Genomic DNA, 12,522 nt, shown 5'->3' on the forward strand with positions numbered 1-12,522 from the left:
CCCCCCCCCCCAACCTCAAGCATTGCCGCAAGGCTGTTCAACTGGAGGCGCTGACGGCTCCCCTGTCTTGCAATGCGCGTGCGTGTACCACCAGCAAAGTGGTCGTGTCACCGGCCGAGCGCAGTCGGTCGGCGGTGCTGGTCACGGGCACCTCGTCGGGCATTGGCCGGGCCGCCGTCGCGCGACTCGCAGCCTCTGGCTTCCACGTCTTTGCGTGCGCGCCTGCCTGCCTGCCTCCCTCCCTCCCCAGCGAGTCACTATGGGTCGCTCACGTCGGCTGCCGTGGCCACAGGTCGGTGCGAAAGGACAAGGACGCGGCGGCACTGCAGAAACTGGCGGACGAGCTGGGGTGCCGGGACCGCATCACGCCGGTCATGATGGAGGTACGGAGGACAGGCCTCTCCCCATGGGCGCGGCGTACGTCGTTGCTGAGGCCGTGCGTGCGTGGGTTCGTTCAGGTAACGGACGAGCAGAGCGTGGCGGATGCCGAGCAAGTCGTGCACAAGTGCCTGGACGAGCAGGGCCTCAAGTTGATGGCGATCATCAACAACGCCGGCATCGCAGGCAGAGGTCAGCAGCTTCGCCGTCACGTTCTAGTTTCCTTTCTCGCCAACGTGGCTGACCTTTACGCCTTGATGTGCTCTACAGCCCCCGTTGAACTCGTCAGCCCCAAGAACGTGCAGCACATGATCAACGTACTCACCCACGTAGCGTGTTGTGTGTGTGTGTGAGTGAGTGCGTGCGTGGGTGCGTGGGTGTGGCGCGTGGATTGTGTACTAAATAGGCAGCCCCACCGCATCATGGCGGACAGGTGAACGTGATGGGCGTGCTCCACATCTGCCAAGCCTTTCTGCCGCACCTGAGGGCCGCAGGCGGCGGTGCCACGATCGTCAACATCTCCTCGGTGCTTGGCGGCTTCGTGGTTCCCTACCGCTCCGTCTGTACGCGCAACCGTTCAGCTGGCATTGCCCTGTGCCGCCGGTGGCACTGACATCATTGCATCATTGACGGCTTGGTATGTTGTGTGTGGTATCACGGGACTTCTTCCAGACTCGGCATCGAAGGCGGCGATGGAAGCTCTGTCGGACGGGCTTCGCGTTGAGCTCCGGTCGTGGGGCATCAACGTACGCCGCTACATGCGACTCTGTTGGTCGGTCAGCGCTTTTGCTCAGGCTCACACACAATGCGCAGGTGGTGGTCGTGCAACCGGGCTACGTGCAGACCGACATCAGCCTGAACAGCTTTGCCGCTGATCTCGAGTACGTCGTCCGTCGTTGCTCTCTTCTCTCATCGCGCATCCCCTTGTCGAGCTGCAGTTGTGTGACTGCGATTTCGCGCTGGTTGGTACGTGGTCGACAGGTTGGCCAAGTGCCCCAAGGAGAGGGCGGTGCTGTACCCCTACTTCGGGCAGTGGCTCAAGAAGAAGGCGGCGGCCGCTGGTCGAAGTCAGCACATCGATCAGGGCATCCCGCCCGCCGAGGTCGCACACCTGCTCGAGAAGATCATCACCGTCCGTCGGCCCCACGCAAGGCACTCACTCCCTTGTGCGACACACAGCAACAGCTCACCACGCATTCTGCACACACTCACACTCGCCCGATGCCCGCACCAGGTACATGGTAGGGCGCGAGGCCTGGGTCGTACGGCTCTGCCGCGTGTTGCCCACCTTCATCCTCGACTGGGTGTTGTTCACCTACCTGGCCCAGAGCTCATCCTGAGCCACTCGCGACAAGGGATTTAATTTATAAATTAAAAATATGAACTATTTTTGTTTCGGTTTACTTTGAGTCAGATAAGAACACGATGGAGTAGGAGACCAAGGTTCGCCAACCACTCCCTCCGTTTGGGTTGGAGACGACTCACCCCCCCCCCACGGGGCGCCTTGGAACAGGTGGAGTTGATAGACACCGCGCAGTTCACCGAGCTCGTGGGCTCAGGCGGGTTCGGGCTTATCATGGGCCACGCCAGCCAGCCTCGCGCTCTCAAGCTCTACTACGACGCTGGAGACAGCAGCGCCGCGCGCCACGAGGCCTCGCTCATGGCCGCAGCGCGCACCGCCATCGGCCGCGTGAGCCACCTTATGACGCAGCTGGGCGGCGTGCCACACCCCCTAGGGCACACCTCGGCCGCGTCTGTCGCCCACAACCACCACTCCTACGCCTGCGCGCTCGAGATGGAGCGCGTCCGAGCCCCACCAGGCGTTGAGCCGCCAGGCCTCGTACACGTCATCCTGCGCGCTGGCTACGAGTCGAGGCTCGACCGCCACTGGGGCCGCGACACCAACAACCGCAGCATCGGGGCGCACAACCCCTCGCGCGGCTTCTTCGCCACGCCGGCCTACCTGGAGTCGCTTCTGGGTGCGCTCCCGGCGGAGGTCAGGGGCGACCTGGTGCGCGTCGCCGACGTCGTCGAGCGGTGCGGGTTCATGTGGGCCGCGATCGTGGCCTTGGGCAACGTCGTCCCTCTCGACGTCGAGTTCCTACTCGGGCTCGACGCCGCTGGGCAAAGGCTGAGCGTGTGGGCGCTGGACTACAACCTGGCCCAGGCGGTGCCGGCCGACGCGACGGCCGAGGCCATCGCCAGGCTGCTGGTGGTCGGTGTGCCCGAAGCCGTGGGCGCGGGGCTCGACCTCTACATTCCAGATGGTGACGGTCCCTGGTTCGAGGCGTGGAAGAAGGGCGCCACCATTGCCGTGGCCCATTGTCGCGGCACTGGCCTGGCCTCGCCACAAACGCTCCACGGCCTCATCCTCGCGATCGAGCGACTTCAAGATGAGTGAAGTGCAGCTTGAACCATGTAGGACGGCCACCACGGCGCGTATGTAATGGGTTTATTGACGAGGGGCGACAAAAGGGTGGCGACACCTCGGGGGCTAATTGTCATAACGCCTGGCCGGGGGGCCATCGGGGTCCTCCTCGTCCTTCATGGTCTGGAAGGCCCGCGTCTGTCGCGGCAGGCGCAGCACGGTCGACCCCCTCTTCTTCCACAACTGATGAACTCCCAAAACCACGCCGGCAAGGGCCAACATAAGAAAACCCAGGGCAATGAGTCCGGCGACGACGACCCATGCTACTAAGCCCCCATCAATCTCTGCGTGTGTGTCGTGTGCGTCGTGTGTCGTGTGATCAGACCACCATGTAATGTTCTTTTGATTGAAGGGGATTGAGGCCCTCCCGGCATACCCGAATCAGTGTATCGGCATGATACAGTTTCATTGAACAGGCGGCACTCACACTCGAGCTGCATTGCAACACCACAGAGAGGGTAAGACGATGATTGGGTGAGGGGAATAAAACGTAAGTGATGATGGGGAGGGGCAGAACGAGGAACTTACGGTGTAGAAGAACTCCAGATCGAGGTCGTTGAGGCAAAGGCAAAATTGAAGCGAACGCACCGCACTGCGCGAGAGGCAGTGCAGCACGCGCGGGTCGTGCAGCGAGTGCTGCGAGGTGTGATCACCACGGGTGAGGACGAAGGACGAGGCCAAGAAGAAGGTGAGGGCAGTTACGAGAAGAAGAGAAGAGGGCATGGTGGTGTGGGGTGACAGTTGTCGAGTGCAGGTCTTTTTTTGGTTCTCGTGAAGCTGAGGTTTCACCGAAACTTGTGTTTTCCAGCTGTTTTCCCACCTTCAAAACGTCGACAGTAACTATTTCAACGGTCGTCTTGTTTTCCCGCCAAAAGCCTAAAGGGAAATAAACATTTTAACATAATACCTCGAAGAAGATGAGCACCAGGAGACCATCAGCTCTTGAAGATGGAGGTGTGGACTTCTTCGCGGTAGCGGGCGCGAAGCAGGTGTTGAAGTCGTTCAACAAGTCGACCCTGACCCAGCTGTGGTGCCACTGCGCCCGGGCCAACCAGGCCGCGGCCCCGTCAGCGCGGCGCGACCTCATCGCCGGCCTGCGGAAGGTGGTCGAGCAGGCGGGCAACCGGCACCTCACCGAGCTGCCCTCGCTCGACGTTCTGCGCAGCGTGGCCGTCGGCCTCAAGGTGCCGCTCACCCGGAACAACCCGAGCAAGGTCGAGTGCGCCAAGCGCATCACCGAATACCTCCAGGACAATGGGCTCGACTTCATGCTCGACAGGCTCGACGACGCCCAGCTGGCTGCCCTGTGTGAGGTATTTATTTTTTATTTTTATTTTTATTTTTATTGGACATAGCATTTTATTGGCTTATTCTATTCTAAAACATTTATGTATGAGGCATTGGGGATGGTGCTGGCGGTGGGCGAAGGCGAGCAGCCGCTCGACCGACACCGCCGCAGCCTTAGCATTCGCGCGGCCATCAACAGGTACGTAGGCCTCTCTCATCATGCTCCAGACTCTGCATTCTCATCACCGTGACACGACACGCACGACACCGACACGCGTACGCGACACGCATGACACGATACCACACGTACGACATGCACACCACTGAAGTGCGGGACTGCACTCCTTCATGGCGTCGCTCGATGTAGCGCTGGTCGAGCAGATGGCCAAGGACGTGGGCATGCCGCTGACCGAAGACCACCCGGGCGACAAGGTGTCCAAGAAGCGCAATAAGAAGGGCGCCCTCATCACTTACATCCTCACGACCGCGCACCAAGGCGGCCATCAGGCCGGCCCCGGCTCCTCCACCGCCGCGGCTGCCGACGAAGTAGCAAAGGAAAAGACGGAGGAAAAGACGGAGGAAAAAGGTAAGGAAACGGAGGAAAAGATTGAGGAAAAAGGTAAGGAAAAGGCGGATGGAGAGGAGGACGGTGAGCTGGACCTGGACAATCTGGCCCAGTACCCGCTGGCCAAGCTGAAGGCCTACTGCGTGGAGGAGCAGCTTACGGTGGCCAAGCCCGCCACCAAGAAGAGCTACATCGCCGCCATCACGGCCCACAACGACCGACTCGCCCGCGAAGAGGAGGAGGCCGAGCTTCATAAGCAGAAGCGGAAGGAGAACAAGATGAAGGAGAAGGAGCTGATCACCGCCACGACCTCTCCGGCTGTGGCTTCCGCGCCGCCATCGTCTTCTTCATCGTCGTCGTCGGGTGCTGCTGCAGCCGTAACGAGCCCCACGCCGAAACGCTACAAGATGCTGACGCTGGTCAAGAGCGAAACGCTGGGCGCCAAGACGGCCGTCGCTAGCCCCGCGCCAGCGCGTCAAGAAACCACGACACCCCAGACGCCCACGAAGGCTCCCGTCGCTGAGGTGTGTGTGTCATGTGTGTCGTGTGTGTGTCGTGTCGTGCGTGCCATGTGTGTCGTGTGTGTCGTGTCCTAACTAAGATGCTACAAGGTGGCTACGCCAAAGAGCAAAGGTCGGAAGAGAGCGAGGGAGGAGGAGCAGGCGCCCAGGAAGGAGGCCCCGCTGGCGCCGGCGAGCTCGAGCTCAGGTACCAGCAATGACGACGCTGTGTGCGAGGTGCTCTCGGGCATCGGGCTGGCCAAGTATGCTGCCAAGTTTGCCGCCGAGGTACGCGTGTCATCCACACGGCCGATGGTGATTGACGATTGATGATGATGACACTGAATGCCATCGTCACTCGTCGTCATCGTCAGGAAATCGATATGGCGGCGCTGCTTCTTCTTGATGAAGGCCACCTGGTCGCGCTCGGCATGCCGCTGGGGAGTCGCATCAAGCTGCTCCAACAGATCAGCATTCTCAAGGAGGAGGAAAGACAGCGCCAGGGCAGCAGCAGCAGCAAGAAGCCCAGGAAGGCCGAAGCGAAGTCGGACGAGGAAAACGAAAAAGAGAACGAAAACGAAGACAAGAACGAAGAGAACGAAGACGAGAAGGAGGCGGAGGCGGAGGCGCCAAAGCCCGTGCGCAGGGCAAAGCGCCGCCGTTCGGAGTTCGAACAGCTGGCCGAGCAGCAGAAGAAATGGGAGCGGCGCCTCGAGGCCAGAGAGAAGAGGAGGAGCTTCACGCCGGACCCACTCGGCGACTTGGTCCTGCAGGAGGGCGGAGGCGAAGCCGAGAAGGAAGAAGAGAAGGAGGGCGACGTGCTGCAGCCCAACCAGGAGCCGGTCGGCGTGGCGGGGTTGGCGAATGACACCGCCGGCGTGATTGACCTGGTTGGCGCGTGAGCGTCATGACCAGATCTGGCAAATGAACAAAATGCGGTACTTTTACTTGAAACGGGGTCCGACAAGGCGCTAACAAAAATGGGGGTGTCCACTCACACATCACACTCAATCACACTCACACTCGCTACACATGTACATCATCGTCCTCGAGGGCGTCGATCCGCTTCTTGAGCTCCATGCCCAGCTCGAGCTTCTTGCGTTCGTACTCGGCGAAGAGCTGGTGTCGCCGGTCCTCCAGCGAAGCCTTAGGCGTCGTTGGTGTTGTCTCTGCCGATGAGGGCGCAAGGACGTTGAACGAAGCCGTCAGACCACCGATCGAGACGATAAACTCTCCCGGCTCGATCGTTGGCGCATCATCCTGGGGGGGGGGAGCGTATTAGGGCACACAACGACACGCGCGCACACGCACCACCGCACACGCACCACCGCACACGTACATGCACACGACCGTGCGCGAACGATGGAGGGGTCACGTACAATGCCGATGAAGGACATGTCGGTCTCGTCGAGGGTGAATTGCACCTTGACCGACTGACCGGCGGTGATGTTGAGCTTGGTGAAGCGGCGCAGCATCTTCACCTCAGGCGCCACCGAGGCGTACACGTCGCTCAAGTACTGTAGCGCGTTGTGTCATCATCAGCAACCGACCGAGGCGGCGGTCCGGTGTGCGTATCGCGTGTTGTGTCATGTGTGTGCGCGTGCGGCGGTGTGCGAGTAAAGAGTGAGTGGCGTACCAGCTGTACGACCTCCATGCCAGCGACCTTGCCGGTGTTTTTCACCGTCACGGAGACGCCAACGCTCTGGCCCATGCGCACGTTCAGGGAGGAGACCGTAAGGTCCGAGTACTCAAAATCTGCAAAAAGAACGAAAGAGAAGAGGGGGGAGGAAGAGAGAAGGTCCAATTCAGTCCCGTGGCGCGTGTTTTTAGGTCCGAGTCAAGCCGTGCTGCGTACTGCTGAACGAGAGTCCGAAGCCGAAGGGATACAGAGGCGTGCCCGGGTCGGAGTAGGAGTGATAGTAGGGCACCCGGATGTCGCCCGTGCGCTGTGAGCCACACCATCGCGACGGTGACGTGTCATTAACGCTGAAACCTCCGAACAAGAGCAAGAACAAGAACTGTAGAAGCGAAGGCAGTGTGCGTACAGCATGGTAGGTGTAGGGGAGCTTGCCCGACGGGTTCGTGATGCCCCACAAAACCTCGGCCACGGCTTGACCGCCCTCTGCAAGCGTTGCATGTATGTGTGCGGTGGTGCGTGTGCGGTGGTGCATGTGCGTGTGCGTGTTATCGGGTCATCCGCTGCGTTAGCACGGGCGAGCTTGGGTGTGAGCAATTGGCGAAGTCGGTGAATGAAAAAGTACGGGGGCCTGGCAGGTAGGCGTGGATGATGGCGTTGGCCGAGGCAATGACGGACTGGGGCAGGATGCGGGGCCTGCCCTCGACCAGAACGATGATCATGGGCTTGCCCAGCGACGACAGGTTCCGCAGCAGATACAACTGTTACCACGCATCAGGGGGCAGGTCAGACCAGCGCCGCGCACCAAAGCGAGCGCAGGCTGAGACTAGGCAAGAGAGAGCACCTGCGAGGGTGAAAGCTCGAGGCTCTCGATGTCGCCGTCGTCGGTGTTGACCGAATCCTCGCCGACGGTCAAAATGAGAAGGTCGGCCTTCTGGGCCTGCAGATACAGCATACGAACACACACACACGCGCGCCGGTCAGAAACACACACACGACACACGACACACTCGGACGGAGAGAGAAAGGGGAATGCTGACCAAGTTGTAGGCGTCGGCCATGGCCACCTCCGGGCAATCCGTGAAGTTGCAGCCCAGCGAGAATCCGACGGTCGAGCCGGCGGGGGCCTGCTGGTTGATGTTGAGCAGCAGCGTGGACGAAAAGGCATAGGCGCCCCACTCAGCTTCGCCTATTGCGTGCAAAAGAGAAAAAGAAAGAGAAAAAGAGAAAAAGCGTGTTAATCGCAGCACTTACGACCCAAATGGGTTCGGGGGAGGGACGCACTAGCGCCTTGCTTGTGGAAAGTATAGCCTCCGCTCAGTCCGCCAATGGTGTTGCCTGCGTGCCAAGACCACCGCATACAAAGCGGTCAAGAAGAAGCAAACGAAAAATAAAGAGAAAGAGAAAGAGAAACGGAGCTCCAATGAACAATAACAGGACGGTACCGGTGGGGCCGGAGAGGATGATGTTCTTGTAGGTGCTGTTGAGCGGCAGAATGCCGTCATTCTTCAAGAGCGTAACCGACTCGCGCGCTACTTGAATGGCAAACTCCCCGTCTGCAAATAAACGATGAACGATCAATTGATTAGCCCGCATGAGCTTGGGGGGGGGGCGTGATGGCACAAAGAAATTGAGGGCACGTACCGGCGTTGCTGCCCACAGTGGGGATGTTGGGGTTGGTCATGCTGCCGTAGGGGTTGTCAAAGAGACCTGGAAGAAGAAGAAGAAGGGTCACGTATGCACAGGTCAGCTGAGCCCAAGCCCCACCCACGCGCACGCGCTACATTCGCTGGGGGGGGGCAAACGCACCGAGCGCTTTCTTGAGGGCGAGGATGTCGCCGGCAGCCTGGTCGATGAGCTTCTGAATCGTCGGTGACGTCTGCGCCAGGGAGTACAGGGTGTCCGCAAAGCTCAGGTCCTGCCGGCACATTGACGACACGGTGGTGCAGTCTCCGGTCAGCGAAGGGCGGGCTCATCGTGTGGGTGGGTGGGGTGTGAGGCCGCGACGAGGTTCTCCCTGTCGACAACAAAGAACGCACCTGGGTGTTCATGCTGAGTTCGACACCAGCCTGCACGGCCAGGGCGACGGCCTTTTCCGCGGTGGGCGCAACGTGGTGGAGGGTGCGGAGATCGTCGATGCCTCCCGGACCACTGCGCGCAGTGAAGTAGTTAAGTAATTAATTAATGGTGGAGCGAAAGAGCGAAGAGCGCACATACCTGGTGATGACGCCGGTGAACTTGAGCGAAGTGCGCAGCATGGTCTGGAGGAGGTCGCCCGAGGCGTGGATGGGCACGCCGTTGATCGACCCGGGGCCGATCATCACGCTCGGCGCGCCGGCGGCGATGGCCGCCTCAAAGGGCGGCATGAAGTAACGCTTCAGCATGCGCGTCGAGATCTGGTGGTGGCAAAGGCGGTGAGAGCTCTCAGAGCCGTCAGATGTGGGCCGTGACTGCGAACACGTACCCAGGAGGTGGACTTGGCCTTGCCCGAGATGGGGTCACCGACGCCGATGAAGTGCTTGAGCATGGAGGCGACGTTGGTCGGGTTGGCACCACCAGGCGAGAGCGTAGTGTTGCCCTGGAGGCCCAACACCGTGGCCACGCCAAGCTGCGCAATGAGGTACGGGTCCTCTCCAAACTAATATTGTGTGGCGCGCAGATCACATTAGCCATCGAAGAAGAAGAAGAAGAAGAAGAAGAAGAAGAAGAAGAAGAAAGAGCCGGCTTGACCATGTGGGCGGGCACGTACGGTTCCATACATCGACGGCCAGAGGGGGTTGAGGGCAACGTCCAAGATGGGCGAGCCGACCAAGGGCAGGTTCGCGGTTCTGTACATGAAATCATTAGGTAATGACTCAAAAATATATAGTAGAGTAATAATGTAATCATAAAACTAACCAATCACGCAAGCCCTGCGTACCTGGAGTCCTTGGCGGCGATGGCAGCTGCCTTGGTCACCAGCGCAGGGTTCCAAGTGGCGGCGAGGCCGATAGCCTATTTATATATATATACACCAGAACCCAAAAGCGAGGGTTGTTGGATCTGACGAAACGGAAACAGCAGCTTGGGATGCTAGGACGTACGTGAGGGAAAAGCGTAGCGCCGTACACGTAGTTCGCACCTGGAGCATGGCCACAGGTTTGGACGTGAATCACCGCACAAGCACCACCACCAGCGCACAGGCACACGACACACAAGCCAACATCCAAGGGGGCGTACCGTGCACGTGGTCAACGTAGTAGAGAATTGGTACGGACGAGTTGTCCAGCCCGGTGGCGATCTTCTGAATGGTGTTGGTGAACTCGATCCACTACGCACACGTGCGGCCCATATGGGTGTGGTTAGAGTGGCAGTAGGGGCTTAGTGGGGTGAGTCGTGAGTCGTGCCTGGGTGACGTTGAAGCCAGAGACGGGAGTGCCACCGGGGGTGAGAGGAAGCATGCCAGCGGCGAACGGGCTGATGGACAGACAATTGACAAACGAACAGCGTGAGCGCCAATGGCGATGTGCTGATGGAGATGATGGTTGACGAGGCCAGCATCAAAGTCGTACCTGTTGGCGATCGAACCGATGCCATATTGGCTGACGACCTGCGGCAGGTTCACAAGAATGAGTTGCGGTGCGTGGTTGGAGAGCAGAGCAGTGCAGAGCAGAGCAGAGCAGAGCAGTGCACGCCGCACCTTCTGGAGCAGGTTGGTGTCCAGAGCAGCGACGGGGTTGCCGCTCTTGTCCTTCTGCAAAAAATAGGAGATGTCCAACTACGCGGGGCCACCAAGAGGTACGGAGAATGAATTAAAGTCTAAGTAAATTATACATCAAATGGAAAGGGGAGGGAGAAAGGAGGGAGCGGGGGAAGGGGGCACCTGGGTCATCTGGCCGATCTTCTCCTTGAGGCTCATGGCAGCAAGTTTCGTGTTTACGAATTTGCGAATCATAGGATCGCTGAAGGGGTCACCCGCAGGAGCTGCAGCCGCAACTGCGAGCGTGAGGAGAAGGAGCGCGCCCACGCCGACGGCGCCAATCCGCTGCATCTCTCTCTCTCTCTATTCTCTGCCTTTCCCTCTATCCCTCTCGATTGACCCTGACTTGCCGCGGTGCTGCTTCTCTGCTCTTCACCCGAAGAAGATGTTGTGCTCACCACCACACAAACAAACGCCGAGAGCAGAGCCTGGGACTGGGGCTGCCGCAACGATCGCCCCGAGACTGAGTATTGCAAAAAATTAAATACAGAAAAAAGCTGGCGAAAATCCTCGCTATTGCAATCGTGGTTATTTTCCGGATTTTGGAGCTGAGCCAAACACGCACACGGGGGTAAGGCACACGGTGCAACTCTCTTTTCACTGCAGTGAAAACGGAGACGAAGCACGCCAGGAGGAGAAGAACCAGGCCGAGGTGGAAGAGGAGAACGAAAAGTGAGGCGTGTGCTTCGTTTCTTGCACTCGGCCAAGAACGACGTTTGACAAAAACACAACGCACACAACGCATCAGCATCAACGTGCACTGACGCAGCAGCGAAGCAGGTTCGAAGAAGAGAGAAAAACAAAAGGAAATTGTCCAACCCCGACATTGCGTATTGGGTAATACTCCACCCTGTGCCCGACACAGCTTGCATCACCAAACCAACTCAACAAGCCACACGAGAGAGGCTCAAGAAGAAGCCAAGCTTTTTACTATTTTTTAATATCATGATGGAAGGAGTGGCCATACCCGAGGCGACTGTCTCGACGCGAGCACGCCGCGACACCATATCCGCGGGCTCCACCATCAAGAAGTCCAAGTCCGAACGCGTCGCCCAGGCGCCCACGCCGATGGCCTTCAACTTTGGGTCGCTCCCTCTCGAGGACCGCTTCGAGTGGGCGGGCAAGAACGTCATGATAGAACGACCTGTCAAGGGCGGGAGCGGCGACTATGCACCCGTGCTCGAGACCCCCTCGTGTCCAGTCGCCGCAGCGGCGTCGGCCGCGTTGGCGGCTCTGCTGGCCGTGTACAGCCACAACAACTGGATGCCCGACGACGAGACCGACTGCTGCCTCAAGTGCCAGAAGGAGTTCACTATGACCTTTCGACGGGTACACCTTTGCCCTTCTCTTTGTGAGGGGGGGGGTTAGCCTTCGCTTTCGCTTTCGTTTTATTTTTTTCTGTATTACTTATTTTTATATTTTTTTTTGTATTTGTTGTGCTTGTTTTGTTCCGGTTTATGTCCCTTCTTATTTTCCTGTTTGTGGATCTTTCTCGCACAATTCGTTCATTGGCGAAAAAAAGAGAGGATATTTAGCCTGCCTGACTCACGTGTTGTCTCTCTGTGCGACGTGTGCAGCATCACTGTCGCAACTGCGGCCTCATATTCTGCGCTCTCTGCACTCCTCAAGCCATCACGCTGCCCGGTACGTCCTCCACTTCGCTGTTTCCCCCTCCATTCCTCTCTTTTCTTGTCTTGGTCGGCCCTCGTCGCTTACTTGGCGCCGTGTTTCGCGTGCGTTCCCATGGCAACAACAGACAAGGGCTATCGAGAGAGCGTGCGGGTGTGCGAGGCGTGCTTCAAGGTGGTGAGCGAATACCTCCAGGTCAAGTACTCGGAGGATTGAACGTGCTCTCCTCTTCGCTTCATTCTCTTCACTTCTCCTTCCTCTTTTATGCCACACACATAACCAATGTACAATCACACGTCGATGACATCACCCAGACATACACATAGTGTACCGTGCAGCCTCAAAGAGTGGCTGCACAGA

General features: G+C 58.9%; 4 protein-coding genes and 1 pseudogene across 4 annotated transcripts; 3 read left to right on the forward strand and 2 right to left on the reverse strand.

The window, feature by feature from the left end:
- Nucleotides 1-95: 95 nt before the first annotated feature.
- ACA1_352370 (oxidoreductase, short chain dehydrogenase/reductase superfamily protein) lies at nt 96-1,718 on the forward strand (the record flags this gene model as incomplete). The annotated part of the gene is made up of 10 exons (XM_004338360.1): nt 96-214; nt 293-383; nt 459-570; nt 649-695; nt 812-941; nt 1,051-1,124; nt 1,192-1,259; nt 1,360-1,510; nt 1,531-1,544; nt 1,613-1,718. Coding segments are annotated over 10 exons (912 nt in total), but the record flags the coding sequence as incomplete, so codon positions are not given.
- Nucleotides 1,719-2,872: 1,154 nt separating this feature from the next.
- Nucleotides 2,873-3,529, reverse strand: ACA1_352380 (uncharacterized protein; the record flags this gene model as incomplete). The annotated part of the gene is made up of 2 exons (XM_004338361.1): nt 2,873-2,989; nt 3,335-3,529. 2 exons carry the CDS (start codon nt 3,527-3,529, stop codon nt 2,873-2,875), a joined length of 312 nt encoding a protein of 103 aa, XP_004338409.1.
- A 194-nt stretch (nt 3,530-3,723) lies between these two features.
- Nucleotides 3,724-6,060, forward strand: ACA1_352390 (annotated as a pseudogene).
- A 124-nt stretch (nt 6,061-6,184) lies between these two features.
- On the reverse strand, nt 6,185-10,824 carry ACA1_352400 (glycosyl hydrolase domain containing protein; the record flags this gene model as incomplete). The annotated part of the gene is made up of 23 exons (XM_004338362.1): nt 6,185-6,418; nt 6,538-6,675; nt 6,795-6,913; nt 7,014-7,104; nt 7,204-7,280; nt 7,420-7,555; nt 7,639-7,734; nt 7,835-7,983; nt 8,079-8,132; nt 8,240-8,350; nt 8,439-8,504; nt 8,604-8,712; nt 8,834-8,945; nt 9,012-9,190; nt 9,259-9,402; nt 9,544-9,622; nt 9,715-9,788; nt 9,878-9,915; nt 10,014-10,104; nt 10,190-10,250; nt 10,346-10,383; nt 10,474-10,551; nt 10,657-10,824. 23 exons carry the CDS (start codon nt 10,822-10,824, stop codon nt 6,185-6,187), a joined length of 2,442 nt encoding a protein of 813 aa, XP_004338410.1.
- Nucleotides 10,825-11,481: 657 nt separating this feature from the next.
- On the forward strand, nt 11,482-12,378 carry ACA1_352410 (FYVE zinc finger domain containing protein; the record flags this gene model as incomplete). The annotated part of the gene is made up of 3 exons (XM_004338363.1): nt 11,482-11,862; nt 12,111-12,177; nt 12,290-12,378. The coding sequence occupies 3 exons, from the start codon at nt 11,482-11,484 to the stop codon at nt 12,376-12,378; spliced, it is 537 nt and encodes a 178-aa protein (XP_004338411.1).
- Nucleotides 12,379-12,522: the final 144 nt, after the last annotated feature.

The sequence above is a fragment of the Acanthamoeba castellanii genome (genome assembly GCF_000313135.1).
Source record: "Acanthamoeba castellanii str. Neff unplaced genomic scaffold scf7180000084704, whole genome shotgun sequence".
In the NCBI taxonomy this organism is placed as follows: Eukaryota; Discosea; order Longamoebia; family Acanthamoebidae; genus Acanthamoeba; species Acanthamoeba castellanii.